The 22,974-nt window shown below is 37.4% G+C and overlaps 1 protein-coding gene across 6 annotated transcripts in view; it reads left to right on the forward strand.

Moving 5' to 3' along the window:
- Nucleotides 1-21,942, forward strand: part of LOC103737823 (fibronectin type III domain containing protein 3C1-like) — a 69,811-nt gene extending 47,869 nt beyond the window's left edge. For 4 of the 6 annotated variants that reach the window (XM_029565676.1, XM_029565674.1, XM_008837658.2 and 1 more), the window contains 18 exons: nucleotides 509-568; nucleotides 1,008-1,146; nucleotides 1,654-1,707; nucleotides 1,826-1,947; nucleotides 2,034-2,208; nucleotides 3,553-3,639; nucleotides 3,850-3,988; nucleotides 4,642-4,710; nucleotides 5,069-5,187; nucleotides 5,309-5,414; nucleotides 6,066-6,172; nucleotides 6,379-6,483; nucleotides 7,438-7,587; nucleotides 15,337-15,611; nucleotides 15,953-16,165; nucleotides 16,595-16,761; nucleotides 19,737-19,858; nucleotides 20,633-21,942. In XM_029565676.1, the coding sequence (XP_029421536.1) occupies nucleotides 509-568; nucleotides 1,008-1,146; nucleotides 1,654-1,707; nucleotides 1,826-1,947; nucleotides 2,034-2,208; nucleotides 3,553-3,639; nucleotides 3,850-3,988; nucleotides 4,642-4,710; nucleotides 5,069-5,187; nucleotides 5,309-5,414; nucleotides 6,066-6,172; nucleotides 6,379-6,483; nucleotides 7,438-7,587; nucleotides 15,337-15,611; nucleotides 15,953-16,165; nucleotides 16,595-16,761; nucleotides 19,737-19,858; nucleotides 20,633-20,968 (2,545 nt within the window). In that variant the 3' untranslated portion in view covers nucleotides 20,969-21,942. The remainder of the gene's footprint in view (nucleotides 1-508; nucleotides 569-1,007; nucleotides 1,147-1,653; nucleotides 1,708-1,825; nucleotides 1,948-2,033; nucleotides 2,209-3,552; nucleotides 3,640-3,849; nucleotides 3,989-4,641; nucleotides 4,711-5,068; nucleotides 5,188-5,308; nucleotides 5,415-6,065; nucleotides 6,173-6,378; nucleotides 6,484-7,437; nucleotides 7,588-15,336; nucleotides 15,612-15,952; nucleotides 16,166-16,594; nucleotides 16,762-19,736; nucleotides 19,859-20,632) is intronic. The other 2 variants (XM_029565677.1, XM_029565678.1) reach the window with 2 other exon arrangements.
- The last annotated feature ends 1,032 nt before the right edge of the window (nucleotides 21,943-22,974 follow it).

A 22,974-nucleotide genomic window follows, 5' to 3' on the forward strand; every position in this document is an offset into this window, starting at 1 on the left:
TCCATGGTGTATCCTCTCACCGGTAAAAGCTGCATGCCTCCCTGATCATATCCAGCAGGAACTTGGTGTGCTCAGTGAGGCGCTGCTGCTCTTCAGCAGAGGCCACAGCCTATTAAGAATGTTATGTTTGGGCTGGAGAGATGGCTCAGTGGTTAAGAGCACTGACTGCTCTTACAGAGGATCTGGGTTTGATTCCCAGCACCCATATGGCAGCTACAAACCGTCCTTAACTCCAGTTCCAGGGAAATCCAAAGCCCTCTTCTGACCTCTGTGGCATTGCACAACACAGGTGCACTCACATACATGCAGGAAATATACTCATACACATAAAATAAAAATAATAAATAAAAATTTTTAAATGTTATTTTGCACACTCATGAAGTGGGTTAGTTATCCAAATGTCAAGGAGAACTGTGTTTCTTTGTCAGTTGAATTTATAAGATTAAGACTGTTTACTTAGCTGTTAAATGTGTGTGAGATCTCTTACATATGGAAGTTCTCTTCACAGTGTTGATGGAGATACAGTGGCCGTACAAGATCTACAACCATCTACAGCCTACTTTTTAAGGTAAGAACAGCCTACACAATTTACTACCAGGCTATAGCCAGCCAAGACTCCCTAATATATATCAGTTCACTAACTAGAATTCCTGAATTCAGTCTATTTGCCAGCACACTTTCCTTCGCACTTCAACCCCTTCAAATAACCCCCTCACCCATGCTCATGTAAGCAACCCTAATTAAACTCATAAAAAACATAAAAAGTAAACATAAGAGTAGGTGACTAGTTGGGAAGAAGACGGGAATCAATGGAAATGGGAAGGGAACAAGGAGGGTAATGGCGGGTACAATCCCAAAACATTGTATGCATGTGTGAAAATGCCATAATCCATTCTTATGTATGATCTATATATACTAGTAGAACAACAAAAAAGGAATGTGTGTAGAAAACACAAGTTTGCAGTTCAATATTTGAAAATTTATTGTTATTGCTGTTATATTTTCAGAGTTACTGCAGAAAGTGGCTCAGAACACAGAATTGTGTCTGAAGTCATTACCTTTACAACATCAGGATGTGAACCAGATGCTCCACTTGCACCCAAACTGATTAACCGAACCAAGAACAGCCTGAATTTACAGTGGAAAGTAAGAATGTTACTGGCAAAAGCACCTCAACATTAAAACACTGTCCTGTGTTCTGAATTTTAAAGATAGAAGTATATATGCATCATTTGACTTGTTTCTCTAGCACTTTTTCTTCACAGTGCTCTTTCTCAGGATCTAGAGACTGTCAATATAACTTCAGTAATTAGTAAAAAGTGAACTGTTCATTTCCACAATCTAAGTTTAGATGTTAATAACCACAGTTACCAATAAATCTACCTCCCAATTTACTTAAGTATTAATCTTAATTACCTTCCTTGTATTCAATCTGGAAACACAAAGCATAGAATCTGGGCTTATCCCATAGACTTTTGTAAAAGGTACATTTTAACTTTAAAATATGGTTTGCTATAAAAATGAAATATCAGTAGATAAATTTTGTGGTAATTTATATCACTTTAAATGTATATATGTACAAAAGATATATAATATATATGTGCATGCTGTGTTCAAAACCCCATTGTAATTTTATCATTCTAATGTTTTTAGGCTTCCAATAATAATGGTTCTAAAATAAGCAGCTTTCTTTTGGAATGGGATGAGGTATGCAGATTTATTTTTAAAAATCATCTGATTGTGGATAATTATTAATGTTACAATGAATGTGTGTTGTTAACTGTAGCAGTTTATGTTATTCTAATATTTTGTGTATATCATTAAGGGTAAAGGCGAAGACTTTAAAAGTTGTTATACTGGTACCATGAGGCAATACGAGATCTTTAAACTAAATGCTTCTACAAAATATTCATTCAGATTAGCTGCCAAAAATAACTTCGGCTTAAGGTACCTTGAATTATTTGCAGTATTTAAACATCTACTCTGTCATGAGATTCTGAAACTGATATTTTCATGTTAATCTATTCTTCCAGTAATTACAGTGAAATAGCAGTCTTCTATACATCAGGAAATATGCCTCCAGCACCTTTGCCACCTAAGTTAAAAGAAGCAGGAATTTTTAGTTTGTCACTAGAATGGTGTGCCCCAACAAACTCAAACCCAAATGACACTCTCACTTATGTACTAGAAATGGATGAAGCAAAATCAGTAAGTTTTGTTTTTATATACTGTGCTCTCTATCCTCAGTTTTCAGTACATTTTTTAAATTCTTTTAAATTTATTTATTTTTATTTTATTTGTATGAGTGTACTGCCTGCATGTGTTAAGTGCACCTGTGTTGTGCAGTGCCCACAGAGAACAAAAGAGGATGTTGGATCCCCCGGAACTGGAGTTATGGGTGATTGTTAGCCACCATGTGGGTGCTGGGATTCAAACCCCAGTCTTCTGCAAGAACAGCCAGTGCTTTTAACTACTGATCCATCTCTCCAGCCCCTTAATTTTTATTTAATTTTTTAGATGTATGAGTGTACTGCCTGCGTGTATGTAAGTGCATCCATGTCATGTGATGTCTTCAAAGGTCAGAAGGTGTTGGATCCTTGGAACTGGAGTTACAAAAGGTTATTAACCACCATGTGGGTGCTGGGATTTCAACCCAAGCCCCCTGCAAGAGCAGCCAGTGCTCTTAACCACTTCAGTACACTTTTTATGCATTTCTCACTTGGAAAACATTCAGTCTGAGTCCCTGTGCTCTGGATAGGATCCATACAGAAACACCATTGGGCAAGTTTGCATAGGTCCCATTGTCCTGCAGCCAGCTGAAAGCAAGGGCAGCATAGAGACTCAGAGAAGTGTGTTAATGTCTTCAACTCTAGGCCTATTCTGGGTGACTTTCTGTGGTCACACATTCATCACGTTAGCATTATTCTGCCAACCTGTGTCCTTATGTCACCTCAGATTCCTTGTGTGGGTGGGCAACTAATTGATACAATTCTGAACTTTAAAATCTATATTAAAAAGCAAGTCAATTGCTATGCATATGTTACCACAATTTATTTTTTTATTATTTTTTGTTACCACAGTTTAAATAAAGCAGGTAATATTGAAACGTATTCTGTGTTGTAACTAACACACTAAGTACATTCCCATGTATTAGCTCATTAAAACTCACAAAAGGAACCCTTGAAAACAGAAATTATCAGGGCTGGAGAGATGGCTCAGCAGTTAAGAGCAATGGCTGCTCTTGCAGAGGACCTAGGTTCGATTCCTAGCATCCACATGGCAGATAATAGCAGTCTGTAACTCCAGTTCCAGGGAATCTGAAGCCCTCTTCTGGCCTCTGCTGGCATTGCAGGATATGTGTGCACTTACATACACACAGGCAATATACTCATACACATAAAATAAAAATAATAAAATATTTTTAACATAAAGATATGGAGATTCAGAAAGACTAAAGGAGTTGTTCAGGACCACTCAAATAGAAAAGAAGTGGAATCTAGGACTTGAACCTAAGCCTGACTAATTCCTAAATTTGTTGTCTTTCATTTTCAGGGATTAGGTTTTAAACCTAAATACAATGGAGAAGACCTCTCCTGCACCATTAGAAATCTTCAGAGAAATACTGCATACAAGTTCAGGGTATGTGGCTATAGTTTATAATTCATGTCATATTTTCATATAAGATTAAACTTCACCGGAGAAAACCGAATTTCTTTTTTTCTTTGAAATGAAACGATGTTGCATTTAACACTTGGGAATTGTCAAATAGCTTACTTGTAATTGCACATTGCACATTACCAAACAAGACATTTTCAGTGGTTGACAAAATATTCTCTTTTACTCAAGCAGATGTTTGCCTATAATCTGGAAGGACGAAGCAACCCCAGTGGAGAAGTAAAATACAGTACTTGTCCAGATAAGCCTGGGTGCCCTCAGAAACCATATGTAATGGGAACAATTCATGCCCACAAAGTAAAAATTGGGTGGGGTAAGTAATGCTTTTGTATTGAAAATTCGTTCTCTCCATGTTAATATTCACTATTGACAAGAACTCTTTCTCTGATTGCCCAAGGCTTAATAAAATATTATCTTAAATCATTTTTATGTGAAATTATTCTCCACATAAATGTGAACCATATTATTTTTGTACTCGTATTATTAGTTGTAAAGCATATTATTTTTTCTGGTTCACTATTGAATTTTCCATTGCTAGCTCAATAATTCACACATAAATGAATTGTTGAACTTTATATGGGTCCTTAAATCTTATTATCATTCCAAGTAAAATGGCATCTAACATGGAGGCCGTAATTAGAATTCTACATCAGAGAAAATATCAGCTTGACAAGAAATTATATTTATACTCATTTATTGCCTCTAATCTAGAAAAATGAAGATCATTGCACATATATCTGGTATTTCAGTCTCTTCCCAATAACTTTAAAATTCTATCTAAATGCTTTGTGAATGATGTCAGAAACATGTAGCTTTTATATTATATTTTTAAGTACCCAGATATTAACATGACAATATGTGATGCTTATATTTTTCTCTATGAATGTTATGATTTATGAGATCAAATTACAGTGAAAGACTTGTAAGTGTATTGAAGAATTATTTGAAATTTATTTCTCCTTTCAGAATCACCCAAAGATAATGGTGGAGCTCAGATTTCAAGTTACAGTTTAGAAGTCAATGAAAATTCAAATGGTAACACATCACAATTTTTAAAAGATTTTATTCTGACATAATTCTACACTCATCTAGATGTAAAAATAATACAGTCTCTATGTAAAACTGCCACTCAGTTTCACTTAATATTAAGATCTTACATAACCATAGTGCAATTGCCAGAAGCAGCAAATTGTTATTAGTACATTCCTACAAACTAAAAATCCCCAGAACTTAATTGATTTTTGATAGCAAGTGATTCTTTACTGATCCCTTATAGTTTCTGTTAAATTCTACTGGGAATAAAATTAGTCAACCATCATAAACAGATCATTGTGGGGGGCTGTGGGGGGGTGTCCTATGAATAAGTTGAATAAATTTACACTTATTCCTTCAGTGGATCTTTGGAACACAATCTACAGTGGCAGTGTACAGGAATTTTTATATGATCACCTACAACCTGGCACTACATATAAATTAAGAGTCTTTTGCACTTCACCTGTAGGCCAAAGCCAGGTAAGCAAACAGAAAGGGGAAATTTTTCAAATTGAGTATTGAAATGAATTATGTTACATTACTAAATGTTTTATAAAACTGATCATGAATTTAGTATAGTCACAAAGTATATTTCTCTTAGCCTTCAGATATATTGACAATTCAGACACCTACTCTTCCTTCCCAGTCTTATCGCTCTCCACCATTAAGTGACCAAACAAAGTCTGATGAAACCACCGTTCACCTTGGTGAGGCTTTCTTGTGTGATTTGATGACTGTACCTAAACTTCCTGCTCTGTGACTTTTGATTGTGTGGGGGGGGGGTGGTGTTAAATATTATTAAAGTAGAGTAAATGGCTTTCTTTTAGTACAGAATCAAATATTCCTTAGCAAACCAATTCTTGATCATTGAAACCCCAACTTCTTAAGGTCTAAGTCAAATTATGAAATTAGTTGACACACTATGTTTTGAGTCTTTAAGAGTCATCTTGACTCACTGTGTAGTACATTGTGTTATTTTATTTTTTATATTTTATTTATTTTTATTGTATGTGTATGAGTGCATTGCCTGCATGTATATAAGTGCATCCATGCTGTGCAATGCCCATGGTGGTCAGAAGAGGGCGTCGGATCCCCTGGAACTGGAGTTACAGATGGTTGTTAGCCACCATGTGGTTACTGGGACTAGAACCCAGGTCCTCTACCAGAACAGCCAGTGCTCTTAATTGCTGAGCCATCTCTCCAGCCCTGTTGTGTTATTTTAAAGAAAGGCCCTAAAAACAATTTGTAGGGTCTTCGGGTGTAGCTCAATGAGAGAGTGTATGCTTAACATGCACAAGGACCTTAGAACCAAATAACTAGCTTTGAAGAAAGCTAAACACATTTTGAATATTTTATAGACGATCCTCCTGCTAATAGGAACTTGGAAACACCTGTGCATGTCAAAAAGACAAAAGGTCACCGGAATGACAAAAAAGAATGCCCTGCCTGTGAAAAGAAATGTACAGTAAGTAAATTAATTCCAGAAGAACCCACAGTTTCTGGTTAAAAGCAACAAATAGGAGTAGAAAAATTATGCTATTCACATGGCCTGCTTGTACCTCCTTTTCATTTGAGTGAATGTATGTTTGTACTACTTGTGAAGGTGAGGAATAACCAAGCCTGCAAATTCATGCATGTGTTTGTTTATTTGTATGTTTGCTTAATTTTTAGCCTGGATCTCATTCTGGAACTGTACCAGTCCGGCACCCTCCTTCTCAGTGTGGGACACCTGTACTAACCTGCAAGGGTCCAGCCTGTGTTATTGTCAGTTGGGAAGTATGTCGCCAATTCATTTGCTAATTAATTTTGCTGGTACACAAACATGTTAATGATTTAGAGCATTTTTGGAAAAAAACAGAAATTCTTAAGGAATCAGAAATTAGAATTAGGGTCCCATTACCCCTGGACCATGGTTTTTAGAATATACTTAAGACTTGATACTAATGGTACCATGAAGGCTAAAGCAATGGTAATCCTTATATTTGAGAAAAATTACAAATTTGGAAACCCAAATAGACCATCAATAGGAAAATAATTGAATTTTTAAAGCCAATACAAGAAATAATGACGTTAAATCAATTTATAAGAATTTAAATTTTTGTGGTGCTGAGGACTGGACCCAGGGCTTCATACATGCTAGGCAAGCATTCTACCCCTGAATGACATTCCCAGCCCAGAACTTTTAGCACGATTTAAAGAACTTCATTGGGAAATCTCATACTATTTCTTGCATGTAACTGCAATGTGGCACATAAGGACTGTCAAAGATTAATAAACACCTTTTTTACATTCATGTGAATGTTTTACCAAACTAATCAGGCTTAAAAATGAGAATTGGGTTAACCATTGAGTTATGTAGATTTATTTGGATTATTCTCTTTTCAAGCAAGGGGTGTTTTTGACATTGTCACAAAAGGCTTATTCTGTTAATAACACATAGCAGAGCTGATCACTTATAAAGGCCAGAGTTTGTGTTTGATCACACTAACCAATGATAATGTTAAAAATATTAATATACCTGTTTGCATTTGTCTAATATTTGGGATGAGCAAACCTTTTCTCTTAATTTTATTTGAGTCTTTCAGTGTTAGTCATAGTGTTCTTTTGTGTTTGTTTCTACACCTCTCTATCCTGTATCACTTGATAGAATACAAGCTTTAACATATTGTAACTCTCCACATTATTTAATATAGTGACCACTGAGGAAAAGAATTTCTGTTTCTCATTCAGATACCTAAATGCAATGGTGCTGAAATCACTGATTACAGACTACAATGGGGACAAGTTGAAGATTCGATGCACTTGATTTATACTGGCCCGTGTTTGCGCTATGAAGTTAAAAATCTTCTTCCTGCAACTACGTACTTTTGCAGAGTTCAGGTAGAACTGGCATTTCCTTCAATATAAACAAGATAACAGATCGTAACCTACACTTCACACATACATTATATTGACATCATTTCCGATATAAAGACTAGAACAGAGTCTAGAAGGGAAGGACTTCCAAATCATAAATATTGCTTATATTTTTTGACAACATTCAAAGCTCCTTCACATGCCAGTCACACGATCTGGTATGTACTCCTCATTCCAGCTTCACCTGTCATATTTACTTTTTAATGGTATATTTTTCCAAATTTCTCTAAACTTAACAATCACCTGAAAATTGTTGCTAAAACCATTGACTCCAGCCAGGCCTGGGGGTTCATACTTATATTCCCACAATTTTAGAGGCTGGCACAGGAGGATTACCACAGGTTTGAGGTCAGTCTAGGACACATAGTGAGTTCAAGGCTAAAGAGTGAAACCCTGTATCAAACAAACAAACAAGGCAACCAATTACTACACCTACTATTCAGAACTCTGTAATCAACTTTACAAGCTAGAAGTTTGCTAATCAATATATTTAATAAGTATCCATAGTGACTGTAAGAAAAAAAGATAGATACGGCAGCTCCGTGGCAGGGACAGGTTTATTTTGAAATAAACCTGAGAAGGACTCTCATGAAGAGAAGGTGAAAGAACAAGCATGTGAACTCCTTTTATAAGCTAAGATTTTTATAGGGTTTGAGCTTGGAGGGGAGTTAAGGGGTTGGGGATTTCCAGGAAGGGGCAGAATGACCTTATAAGTTAGACAACATAGACAATGGTTGAACTAGGGCATGCAGGAATGTTATTTCTGGTAAAAATTTGATTTCAGGAAATTAAAACCATTAATTACAAAAAAGAGGGGCCTGTTTAGGCCAGCACAGGGCTATTTTTGAGATACGATGGTTGTGCTCTTGCTTTCTCAATTCAGACCCTAAGGTTAGCCAGGAAGACAGGGCAATAGCATCCCTAAAGCCACTTCCCACTAAGGAGAGGCTATAGTTTGGAGAACAAAGAGTCTAAAGAAGGAGGACGGCTTTGACTTCTTGAGAGGTCACTTGGCTAGGGAAATTTCAGTGATCCTGTTCATCAAAAAGTTGGAAGAGGTCAATAAAACAGGGGAGGAAGAGGAGCTCCAGGATGAAAGGGACAGACAGAGCAGCCAGGAGAGTGAAGGGGCCAGCCATGAGTTAGAGGTCTTCTGAAGGGCAATGTCTCTATCCTTTGCTCTTTGGGCCCCATCTCTTACCAGAGATGCCCTAGTGGTGAAGAAGCAGCAGTGTTCATTCAGAAGTGCACAGATATCTCCATGTTGTGGCTACCAGGAGATTACAACCTTGGAGGTTCTGCATGACAACAGCAGCTAGGGAGTTCATCTAGTCTGGGACTGCCAGGAGCTCACCGGTGACATCACTGAGGCTCTCTGATAGTTGTTTAGAAAGAAGGGTTACTTCCAGGTTGGAGGCACATTACTCACCTCCATCAGGATCCCAAAGTTGCTAGTATGGGGCAATTCCAAGGCTAAGTGGAAGGTGTTCATATTCCCTGCCATTAAAGACCCAAAGGCTGCCTTGAAGAGATTATGCAGTGAAGTCTATGAACCATCTTCAAGGTCTCACCCTTGGGAGACTCAGGGCTGGGAATATATTTAGACATAACCCAGATTTATCAGGATGGAAAAGGACTGGGTTCTCAACTGGGGCACTGTGTGATTTCACTAAGCCTTCCCAAGTTTACTGCTTTATGAACCTGTTTGGCCATGGCAGCCAAGAAGTAAGAGAACATATGGTTGAGTCACTTGAAATCAGAATCTCTTGGCTGATAGGTCCAATCAGGGTTTTGTCAATGGATGGCCATGGCCAACTCCAGATGACCATCAAGTTCCTGATAATGAAGGTCATCAGCATGGGCCTTGCCCAGCCCCCAGATGCATTCCTTCTCATACAGGCTCAAAAGGATTATATAAATGTCCTTCCAGATCTGGTGGAATGATTGGGTAATGGAGAGAAATTTTCTGTAGTAATGGGCAAGATCCACAGAAAAGGAGCCTAGCCTGAACTCTGTTTAGGCCATGTTGGGCATGGAAAAAGGAAAGTGTATTCAAGCCAATGCCTTGCCATTGGGCTGCCTCACTTATGGGGAGATTGGCCCTAGACTGTGTTAAAGGAAGAAAAAAAAATCATGGGGCAGTATTTTGTAACTGAGTGGAAGTCTGCATGGTGATGGGCTGAGCCCAAAGGCCAAGGGAGTGATAATGAATTTGGGGTGTGACTGGGAGCCAAAGGCCGGAAGGGCCAGGAGACTGGCATAGAAGAGGCAGACAATGAAAATATACCCCCTTACTCTTGATTTCTGGTGGCAGCGCTGTGAGAGGTCATGCTGAGAGTCCAGTATAGTAGGTATGAGGGTTGTGAGGAGGGTAATCATTAACAGGGTTGCAAAGAGGATCTTCCAAGTCTCTGTATAGGGAGCTTCCTGCCACTTACCATGTCGCTTTATGAACTTACCAAGGTTCCTGAGAATTTGGACGTCAAATGTGCAGTTTTCAAACCATCAGGAGTTGTCCAGTTTATGTTGGGGCCAGTCCATATCACAAAAGATAATCAGTTTGCATGGCCGGACTCTGCCCTCGAGGACCAATTTGGAGATGTTAGACAGAAGGCATCCCAAGATATTTTAGAAACTTGGGAACCTGTTGTTGGTGAGAAAGGCCTGGGGGTATTCTGAGATTGTAGACAGTCCAACCATGTTGGGATATCAGAAATCCCCAGGACCTCTCCTGGAGAGGAAAAGAAGCAAAAGTGAATGGTGGTTGTCCCTGAACCAAATTCCCCTGCCTAGGCGGTCCCCTGGGGAGGAAAGAAATGGTCTGATCTCACAGTCACTTTGGGAGAAGCAGATGGAAGGAATCCCTCATGCGCACGTGGGGGAGGACAGTGTTAATAAGGTTTTGGGGGTGAGTACAGGAAATGGCAAGAAGCCTGCCTTCCCTAGGAACCTCCGAAAACTGCCAAGAGGAAAATGAGAAAGAAAATAAAAGACTAAGAGTGAGGAGCCTAGTGGATTACCTGAAAGGGCATCAGAGACACAGCTAGACCCTGCAAGTGGTATTGGATGTGCACCAGGGAGTCACCATGGCCAGGACCCTGCAGTCCTGACGACGACCTCATACAATCCAAAGGCAAGGCTGAACTGAAAGGTGTAAGAGGCCAAAGATGCCTCAGGATCCAGGAACCAGCTTGGGACTAGCTATGCTGCCTACTACTTCCTGGGTTACAAGAAGGTTTTTTCTCCAAGCACTGTCCTCACACAGGGCGCCAATTTGTAAGAAGAAAAAAGAAACAAGGTGGCTGTGGCTTAAAGGCAGGGGCAGGTTTATTTCAGGATAAATCTGAGAAGGACTTTCATCAAGAGGAGATGAGAAAGCAAACCTCTCTTACAGGTCAAGATTTTTATACCACTTTGCAGGGGGCTAGTCAGGGGCCTGGGGATTTTCCCAAAGAAATAGAATGGTCTTATCGGCCAGGCCAGATGGTGTTAATGGTTAAATAAGGATGTGCACGGATAGTATTAGGATGTGCAGGAATGGTATTAGTGCTTTTGACTTCAAGAAATTGAATTCAGGAAATTGAAGTATAGTTTTTCCTGATAACAGTCATCACTGGGAAAATAAGAGCTGTACCATCTTGTCTTGAACTTTTGCATAGTTTCTCCTTTTGTCCCTTCACATTCAGTGAATGAATATATATATATTCTTAGAAGTGAAGTGAGTTTTGTAAGCACCTGTAGCTGGGACTTACTTTGTAACCATTCAGTCATTCTCTCTTTTTTTTAAGACAGGGTTTCTCTATGTAGCCCAGGCTTGTCTTACACTCTTGATCTTTCTGCCTCCATCTCCCAAGTGTTGTGATTGTAGCTATAATGCCACCATGCCTGGCATTCTATATATTTAATTAGAGAATCTCAGGCTGGAGAGATGGCTCAGTGGTTAGAAGCACTAGCTGCTCTTGCGGAGGACTCAGGTTCAGTTCCCAGCACCCACATAGTAGTTAACAACTGTCTATAACTCCATTTCCAGGGATCCAACACCCTCTTCTGACCTCCACGGATATTGCACAACATGGCTGCACTTACATACAAACAGGCAATACATGCATATACATAAAAATATTAAATAATCATAGAAGCTTAGTACAGAGTGTTCTTGGCCATAGTGGAATCAAACTCTAAATCAACACAAAAAGACAGCAGGAACATTTAACAGAAGGCTCAGGGATCATTGTGTAATTGGGGGCAGAAAGTTTGTAAGAGTCATAGTTTTCCAGAAAGCTAGTCAGTTATGCATGTGAACTCACAGCAATGTTGACAGTATGTACAAGTCCTATGCAAACTCAAGCCAATCACAATCCCAGCATATACATGAGGTAGTGGGTAAGAACCCCCAACCCTACCTAAGGAACTATTGGCAACTAATGGCTGTTGGGAGGAGAGATTCAGTCTTGTTTAAGGGTGAGACTCCTGGTAGGTTGACCAGACTCCAGTGGATGAACCCAAACTGAAGGCATTTAGAAAAACAAACCTGACTCACTACACTCTGTAGTTGTGTGTGTGTGTGTGTTATATTGTGTGTGTGTGTGTGTGTATATATATATATATATATATATAGTGTGTGTATACATATATATATATGTACAGGAAATTTAGTGGGGGTTAGTAAGGAAGGGTGCAGATAAGGGAGGGGATCTAAATATGATCAAAATATATTAAATTCATAAATTTCAACAAAAAAGAAAAAGATATTAAATAATACATTCCCAAATTACCCACAAAGGCAAAATCTCAAAGAAAACATTTAATGCATGATACTCAATAAAAATGGCAATGCAACATACCAGAAGAAGAGCAATAAACCTAAAGCAGTGCTAAGAGAGAATTCAGACCACTAGGTGCTTATATTACAACAGAGAAAGAACTCAATTCAATTATCTAACTCCATATGTGTGTGTATATGTATGTGTGTGTGTGTGTGTATATATATATCACAAAGGCAAACAAAGAAAGGAAACAAAAAGATATAGTCGGAAAAAAAATTGAAAAACACTCCTTACAAAACTGACATAGACAGAAACGGTAGAAGGGCTAGGGCATAGCTCCATGCTAGAGCATGTCCTTAGCATGTGTAAGACTCTGAGTTTAATCTTCAGCACTAAAAAAGGATAGACATAAATAATTAATTCTGGAATAAATTTATAATTATTATAATAATAATTTATTGTGGAATAAAGAGAACTATCACTACAAACACTAAGCAATTTTACACACATAAACGCAACAATATAAAAGAAATGGAACTATTCACTTAAACTCAACCCTATAGTCATGAAATAAATCGCATCTATATATTAAAAAGACTTAAAAATTTTCCAGTCCCAGAAAGGTTTCATTTTTTTGTTGTTGTTGTTCTTTTGAGACAGGGTCTCCCAGTGGCCACAGCTGGCCTGGAACTCACTATGTAGACCAGGCTGGTCTTGAATTCACAGACATCCACCTGCCTCTGCCTCCCAAGTGCTGGGATTAAAGGCGTGTGCCACCAGGCCTGGCATCACTGGAGATTTCTACAAAGAATTTAAAAAGAAATTAACACCAAGTTTAGATGTGTCCTTCCAGAAAATAGAAACTAAAACAGAACTATAAACGAAGCCAAGCGAAGTGGCACATACCTGGAGTCTCAGCTATTCAAGGTTGAGACATTAGAATTACTTGAGCCCGGAAGTTGGAGTCTAACCCAGACAACATAGCAAGGATGTCTTTTTTTAATATTTTATTTATTATTTTTATTTTATGTGTATGAGTGTATTGCTTGCACGTATGTGAGTGCACCCGTGTCGTGCAATGCCGCGGAGGTCAGAAGAGGGCTTCAGATTCCCCTGGGACTGGAGTTAAGGACAGTTCATAGCTGCCATGTGGGTGCTGGAAATCGAATCCAGGTCCTCTGTAAGAGCAGTCAGTGCTCTTAACCGCTGGGCCATCTCTCCAGCCCCTATTTATTTATTTTTGGGGCTGGAGAAATAGCTCAATGGTTAAGAGCACTAACTGCTCTTCCAGAGGACTGACACAGCAGTTGACAACTGACTATAGCTTCAGTTCCAGGGGATTCAATGCCCTTTCCTGGACACTGAGAGCACTGGTATGCTCATAGTGCACTTACATACCTGCAGGCAAAACACTCATACACATAAAATAAAAATGAATAAATCTTTAAAAATAAATAATGTTAGGAGAATAGACAAAAGCAAAACCTTTTGAAAAAAATTGTGAGAAAAACTTTGTGAGCTATACTAGGCAAAGATTTTTTATACTTGACACCAAAAAGACAACACATAAAAGGAAATATTGATAAATTTGACCTACTCAACCTTAAAAAATTTTACTTCACAGAAGACCCTATAGAGAGGATGAAAAAAGAACCTACAGGCTGAAACATAGTATTTGTAAAACATGGTCTTGCGGGGCTGGAGAGATGGCTCAGCAGTCAAGAACACTGGTTGTTCTTGCAGAAGACCCGGGTTTGAATCCCAGCACCCACATGGCAGCTAACAACTGTCTGTAACTCCAGTTCCAGGGGATCCAACAGCCTCTTCTGTCCTCCGCGGGCATTGCACAACACGGGTGCACTTACCTGCATGCAGGCAATACATGCATACACATAAAATAAAAACAAAAAATAAAAAATGGAATTTATAACCCTTCCAGAAAACAGCATAACAACGTCTTACAAAACCAAACATGCACATAATACACACCCAGAGCTTAGCTATTTATCCTGAAAATTGGAAACTTATCCACAGAAAAAGACTGTCCATGAATACACATAGCACCTTTATTTGTAGGAGTCAAAAACTAGAAAACAGCTCAAATATCTTTCGACAGATGAGCAGTTAAATAAACTATGGTACATGTATACCATGACATACTGTGCAGTAATAAAAATGAACCAAGTATTAATATAAGTAATAGATGGTGGATCTCCAGAGAATTATGTTAACTAAAAATGAGCCTGCATTATCCCTTTTATATAGTATTCTCAAAATGTCAAATTTATAATGATGGATAACAATTAGTGATTTCCAGAGGTTAGAAAGGGACAGAGAGGGAAGTTACTGTGGCTCTAAGAGTAGCACAAGCAATTCTGTAATGGAACTTCTTTATATTAAAATGGATGTGGTCACCAAAGAGAACTAAGTACACACACAAATAAGGGTATGCAATTCTAAATAATGTCAACATTTTTTATCTGTGCTGGTTTCCTGGTTGTAATATTTAAACTACAACTATGCAAAATATTAACCTTCAAGGGAAAGTAGGTAAAGGATTCATGTGTATTTATAATGATCTAAAAATGAAAAAAAAAATGCCCTTAAAAGATCAATGAAATTTATTTAATGGATGAGAACTTAACAGAGAAAGTACAGCATGAAAAAAAAGGGAAAAAAGTTTGATGCAGTAATTGATGACTCTTGTTTGGGTGTAGTTTTCCTAAAGTAACCATATTAATACTCTTCACTTACCTTCACTTATATACCTCTTTACCTTCCTAAAGATGCAACCTGCAAAGTTTCATCATGTGTTTCTTCAGCTTAGAATATTATTGTTAGATTTTGAGTCTGTAAAGATTTATTTTGTTATTAAAAGAATTATTATAAAAAGAATTTATGCAAAAAATGGTCATAATGAATCGCTAACAAATCATACATTTTTCAGGCTATAAATATAGTTGGGGTTGGAATGTTTGGAGGAACTGGCAAAATAACTACACCAGGAACTGTACCCTCAATAGTACAAACGTTACAAGAAGTTGAAAACAAAGTTCCCGCCAAAATGTCATCGACTTGCATTGCTCTTCAGTGGGAGGAGCCAGACTGCCATGGCTCTCCAATCACCGGATATAACATTGAATATGGAGATAAAAAAATCTTGACTGTTGATCGAGTAACAGAGTGTGTTTTGAAAAATCTACAGCCTAATACTACATATAAGTAAGTCACTCATCTTATTTTAGGTAAATGAAATGTTAAGAATTTTGAGCAGTTACATTTGTATGTTTAATACATATAAGATTTCCTTTGAAAATAATTCTACACGAGAATTCTTTTCATTTTCTCTATGGAGAAATCTGACAATAGTAAGAGCCAATTTCTTCTTTCATCAGCAATTTTCAATAGTCATTATACAAACTTAAGAGTTTTGTCTTGAGAATCTGCCTTATAATCAGCATAATGATAGTCATTTCTTATCAAGCCACTAGGGGGTTAGCTTATATAGAGAAAATTATTTTCTTTACTGAATATAAATTCATGTATCTTATTTTTACCACTAGAATCAGAATTCAAGCTATCAATCATCACGGACTAAGCCCTTTTAGCCAATCAATAAGAACCAAAACCAAGCCACTACCACCTGATCCTCCAAATCTTGAATGTGTAGTCTATGGCCATCAAAGCCTCAGAATGAGATGGGGTAACTCCTCAAGCAAAAGAACACTGGCCAACTACATAAGCTACAACTTGTTAATGGAAGATCGATCTGGAAGGTAACTATTTTTACCATTTAACATGTACTACAATAAATAGCAGTTTAAAATTTTATATCATAATCCAAAGTAGTTTCAGGGAAGTAAATGTAAAAACACAGCCTATTTCCATGTTATATATAACAGTTAAAATTTTGTCATCGTTAAGTTCTCTATTTTTGCCTCTTCCAACGTTCTTCAATTACCTAGTGCAATTTAAGCACCAAAGGATAGAAGTTATGGGAGAAAAAGAGAAAGCCAAGAACCTTGTCATTATGTGATAATATGACCTGAGGTTTTTTGTCTTTTTTGTTTTACCTTCCTGTTTTAAGTTGACATTCTTAGGCTTTACTAAGCTTTTAAATTTTTGGTTAGTTATATAACAAGTTATTCATACATGTATGACTTGATTAATAGCATTGTTTACCTCATCTCCTTTCTGTCCCCTAGATTTTCTATCATTTACCATGGACCTTCACAAACTCACAAAGTCCAAAAATTGATTGAATGTTCATCATACAGGTTTAAAATCCAGGCATGCAATGAAGCTGGTGAGGGACCACTGTCTGATATCTATACTTTCAGTACAGTAAAAACCCCACCAGTTGCAATGAAAGGTAAGCACTACACACAAAGACTGAATATTGCATTAGAGTTTCCAAGTAGGTAAGTAGGTAGATCGATAGATGATAGAGATAGATAGATGCTAGATGATGATAGATAGATGATAGATAGATAGATAGATAGATAGATAGATAGATAGATAGATAGAAAGATAGATGATAGATAGATACATAGATACATAGATAGATAGATAGATACATAGATGATAGATAGATGGTGATAGATAGATTGATTGATAGATCTATAGATGATAGATAGATAGATAGATAGATAGATAGATAGATAGATAGATAGATAGATAGATAGATAGATAGAAATTGGAAAATACTATATTGTAAGTGAGATAACCCAGGCTCAGAATGACAAATGCCACATGTACTCTCTCTTATTCAGCTTCTATCTTGTAATTTTTATATGTGTGTTTTTAAGTGGGAGTAATTGTGTATAGAAGCCAGGAAACTAGAAAGCATGGGGGAAGATCATTTAAGGAAGGGGTGTAGAAGGTCCTAGAACACATATGAAAGTGGAAGGGGAAACAGTGGAGGTGGGAAAGTACTAGTAGGATGAGGGGGCAGGGAGATGGGGTGATCAGCAGAGGGAAATTAATCAAAACTAAATGTGCATGAAAATGCATGTTACGGGGCCTGGAGAGATGGCTCCGCCGTTAAGAGCACTAGTTGCTCTTGCAGAGGACCTGGGTTCGATTCCCAACACTCACATAGTGGCTAACAACCTTCTGTAACTCCGGTTCTAGGGGATCTGATGCTCTATTCTGATCTTGTGGACATTGCATGGTATGGGTGCACTTACACACATGCAGGCAATACACTCATACACAGAAAATAAAATTAATAAATAAATTTTTTAAGTGTACAGAGCCTGGAAAGATGGCTCATAAGTTAAGAGCACTAGCTGCTCTTGCAGAGGACCCAGTTTCAATTCACAGCATCCACTTGGTGACTAAGAACTCGGTAACTCCGGTTCCAGGGAAATCCAACACTGACTTCTGACCTCTGACCTCTGTGAGCACTGCATGACACGTGCACTTAACATACATGCAGACTCATAAACATAAAATAATTTTTCAAAAAGTGTACAAATCCATTGTATATTCCTGTGAAAATGAGTACCTAGAAATCCACAGATACTTTTCCCAAAGCAATCTTAGTCTCAGAATGAGTATAGAAAGCTCAGTATGACAGGTCTATAAAAATTAATAAATATTTTTAAAAGCATGATACTTTGTATGCTAATTAAAATTTTTAAATTTAAAAATTATCGTCAATAATTTTTTAATTCAGTAATGTAATACTCAAAGAGGGTAGTACTTAATTATTGATTTAAAGAGAAATGTAAGATTTAATAAGATTCCCACAATCAATTTTTATTGTATTTTTATAAATTTCATACAATATATTTAATCATATTTAGACACCTTACTATATCTGCATCCTTCTATAGCCCCCCCATCAGATTTCATGTACTCTGTCATATATAAGGCCTGTCGAGTTAAGTTTGTGTCCCCAAATGTTCTTCGGTGTGGGTCCTACACTGGAGCCTGGTTAATTTATCACATCCTGAAAGAAAACTGACTCTTCCTCTCCCAGTAGTTATCAGTTCCCAATAGCTCCTCAGCAAAGGTTGGGCTTCATTCCCCACTTCCCCACATCTATGCTGGGATTTTATCTACTTTGAGATTGTGTGGGTCTTGTGCATGCTGTGACCATTGCTGTAAGTTCATATGAGTTACTTCTCTCACAGTTACCTCATCCAGCCAACCACTTTTTAAAAGTAAGCAGTTAAGTCCCCCAGATGTTAAGCAACTTAGCTAAATAAGTCTCTGAGTCAGCAGCACAGCAAGACTACAACTGCAGCCTCCTGATTTCCTTAACAGTGCTCTTTCTGTGTTGTCATAGGCATTCATCGCTATGCATTTTATTTACTTAAATGGTTTGTTGTACAAAAATTATCAGTTTTGACAGGTGTAATTATACTGATGAAACTAAAAGGAGCATGTAAACTTAGTATACTTATTTCTGAAGTTATGAATTTACTATCTTTTTCTGAATTGCAAAATGCAATCTATAAAACCTAACTGTGAATCCAAATTTGCAGTCTTTAGAATATTGACTTCGAGAATCTTTTTTTTTTTTTTTTTTGCCCTTTCCAGTTGTGACATTTAGTTGCCCCATTCTGTCCACATGAGTTCAATCACTATTATGAAATCATTCATCTTCAGCGTAAAGCTAAGTGAAAGATTGAATTAAACTCAGATGACAATAAAGCTTTCCTCTTTTCTTGACTAATGTCCCTATATATTTAAGCTCCATTTTCTTGACATGTAAAGACAAACAATATGAAATAAAGAGCCTGTTTCCACCTATCTCACACAGTTGCTGCAATCCTAAAATAAAATTATTTATACATGTGAAAATTCTTCCCAATGTCTAATGTACCATATAAATATAAGGCAGATTATTCTACATGAGAAGAAACAAAATTAAAATTTACAACAAAATTTAAATAGAAAATTTAAATATGCATTATTAATTCATAACTTTGATTAAAGTTTTGTTACAATCACGATGCCTGATGATATAACAAAAGGATTTCCAATAATATGTATAGTTCTATATCTCTTCCAATAGGTATGCATGGGATACTTTTAATAATCATGGAGTCTTTTGTTTTTTATTTTATTATATTTATTATTACAAGTGTATTACCTGCATGTATGTAAGTGCACTTGTGCTGTGCAATGCCACAGAGTTTAGAAGAGGGTGTCATATTCCCCTGCAACTGGAGTTAAGGATGGTTCTTAGCTGCCATGTAGGTACTGGGAATCAAACCCCAGTCCTCTCCAAGAGCAGCCAGTGCTATTAACCACTGAGCCATATCTCCCATCCTGGTCATGAATTTTTATGTGTGATTTCAATGCATCCAAGCTCTAAAATAATTTTTTTTCCAGCACCTAAGCTGCATCCAATGAATAATAATAGTTGTGAGATCAAGTGGAATTCCTTGGAACCAATTAAAGGAGATCCCATTATTTACTGTCTTCAAGTCACAACTGGGAAAAAATCTCAGCAGGTAAATTCTTTCAAATTTAGACTTTAAAGTTCTGCAAGCATGGTGGCACATACTTGTAGTCACAGCACTTGAGAGGTAGAGTCAGGATAATCAGGAGTTCGAGGTCCATCTTCTGCTACACAGTGAGTCTGAGGCTAGCCTGGAATGCATGAGGCCCCACTTCAAAAAATTTTGTTGTTCTATGTCCAGCTGAGGGTTGAGCTTTTGGCAGACAGTATGATATTTTTAAAGATGTTTAAAGTAACTAAATCCTATCTCAAAGTCTCATCTTATCTGTAGCATTCATGTCACATAATCCTTATTTGGATACTTGAATACAATTAACGTGTTTTAATTAGCTTATTGCCATTGAATTATTTAGTATTTCTTTTTTGAGATTTAATTTATTTATTTTTATTTTATGATAGGTGTTAGCTGCTGTGTGGGTGTTGGGAACCGAACTTAGGTCCTCTGAAAGAACAATAAGTGCTCTTACCTGCCCAACTGTCTCTCCCCTATTTAGTATTTCATGATTCCACTAACCAAAATACATGATTCAGTTCTATATGTAATGCAATTAAAGTTTAACAATTGTACATTTTTGCTATGCCTTACTGAACAAAATTACCAAAACAATACTGAGTCTACTCAGAACATTAGAGGCAGTAAAATTGTAGCTTTCTTGTGAACATGTTCATAAAATGAATGCTTATTTTTTTAGTGTATGAAACTATACAATACAATTTCAGTTGATAAAAAAGTGTAATTTTCATTTGACTTCCTTTTTTTTTTTAGATATACAAAGGACCGAACACTACATTTTCCTTTTCCAACTACCTTACAAACTCGCGATACTATTTCAAGGTCTGTGCTGGACGCCAATATGAAAATGCTAATGGTATACAAGAGCTCTGGGGAGCCTATAGCCCCAGCACACTTTTCTCAACTTGTAAACAGTCAGGGCATGGTAAAGGCAGTGGAGGTAAAGGAAAAGGAAACTCTAACAATGACAAACATGAAAAGAGTAAGACAGAGATAAATGATGACACTTTTGTTCTAACCCTTCTGGTGGGATTTGCACTTATCTCCATTTTATCTGCTGTTGTAATTCAATACTTTCTAATAAACTAACCTATTCTTACTCATTTTCCTGATGTTAGGAAGTTGCAAATCAAATTTAGAAAACCTTCGATATATCTAAACTCATTTTTAAAAGCAAAGCTCAATGTAGAAACTGAAATATGTATAACAACAAAAGACTTCCTTTATATTCAGTGATTTTTACTATGACAGCAGAAAACATTTTTAAGGAAATAGATATATTTTGAATTTAATAATTCTATCAGAAAAAATACTATATTGTTAACTAAAACTAAAATCTCTAGTGGAAACTACTTCCTGCCTTAATTTTTGAAATTGATATTTCCCCAAGTTTTTGGAACTGTGATGTGACAATATTTTGGAATTTTCTTTAGAATAAAATGGTAAAAATCATTTCTACATGTCCACTTAAAATTCATATGAAACAGCCGGGCGTGGTGGCGCATGCCTGTAGTCCCAGCACTTGGGAGGCAGAGGCAGGTGGATCTCTGTGAGTTCAAGGCCATCCTGGTCTACATAGTGAGTTCTAGGACAGCTGGGGTTACAGGGAGACCCTGTCTCAAAAAAACCAAAAAAAAAATATTCATATGAAAAAATAAAAAGTTATCTACCAAATGTCTGTACTCTAATTTGTTTGAAATAATGTATTCAGCCATTGGTTTATACCCTGACAAATACTTTGATAGGGTGGAAATAGTAATTTATAGCACTTTACTATAAAATGGAATCAAAAAAATGGAAATAAGGAAGTGAAGAACCATTTTATACCATTGTAACCTCTTTAAAATATATCCTGTGCTGGTTACCCTCTAATCAGTATTATTGAACATGAAATATTATATATATACATATACATATATATTCATGTTTACATGGCACACCAAAGCTATTTTCTCTCACAACGGGTGGATTCACATTCATTTCTAGTTATACATGAAGCATCTCACCTCTGTGCCCACAGTTCATCTTGTGGGAGTTCTTCTCAAAATCTTGCAAGAAGCTTTCTACCCTCATTGAAAATGTTTAAGTGCTATCTCCTGCTTCATTTGTTTTATTAAAGTTTTAAAACTGCATATCTCAAATTCAATATGAAAATACCCAGTTTTTATGGCCACTGATAATGTTGACATATTTTATGACACAGTCTTTCATTAGGCAATGGTAAGTGGTGTATTATAAACAATCTTATAAAGGTGCTGGTACATTTTAATAGACATTGGCTCAGGTTTGATTCTCTATTAGCACTGTGACAACCATACTGTGACAGATACTCTTTTTTTTCCACTAAGCAAAAAAATGACTCTATTAGTCCATGACACAATTGAAACAAACCCATTTCTTCATGCGTTCCACTTGATTTCCTGGGTGTTGCCAGAGTTCTCTCTGGGTCTCTTGCATTATCAGGCAAACCATATAACATATCTTTATGTGCATTTATTATTATCATGGGGGGAGGGGAATGATTTACAAAGAAATGAGCACCCAGTGCCTAACTCTGCACTGCTCAGCTCCGCACCGCGCAGCTCTGCACCACAGCTCAGAGCCCACCATATCAGATCGCTCCCGCAGTACACCCATAGTCACTGCTAGCTTTCGCCCACACCTCAGGGGCCAGCGGTCTCACCCCAGGTCCATAAATGCCAGGCCATCCTGTCCTTGAGTATGCCCAGCTGCTATACATTCCCCATGCCTGCCTCCGTGAGTCCCTGGCGGCTCACCACTCCGTTCCCAAGATGGCACCACAAGCCCCTCCTTTCATGGTTAACTCTCCATAGTCAATTCTCCACAGCAGGCCTCGCCCTTTGGAGGAACCAGAACCCCTGGGGAACACACTCCGCCCCTTTCCTCCACTCTTACAATCTTTCTGCCAATCTTCTGCTAAGGTCCCTGGGCCTTGGAGGGGGTGACAGATGTAGGGTGATCTCTCTTGTATCTTGGAGAGATAGTGACTTCTTGGGACTTCCCATTATTTGTCTTTAAGCCATGGCCATTGATCTATCTCAGTAGTGTTTCTTCTACTATAAGGACAAATGGAA

Source organism: Nannospalax galili, unplaced genomic scaffold (genome assembly GCF_000622305.1).
Source record: "Nannospalax galili isolate Female #2095 unplaced genomic scaffold, S.galili_v1.0 scaffold238, whole genome shotgun sequence".
NCBI lineage: Eukaryota > Metazoa > Chordata > Mammalia > Rodentia > Spalacidae > Nannospalax > Nannospalax galili.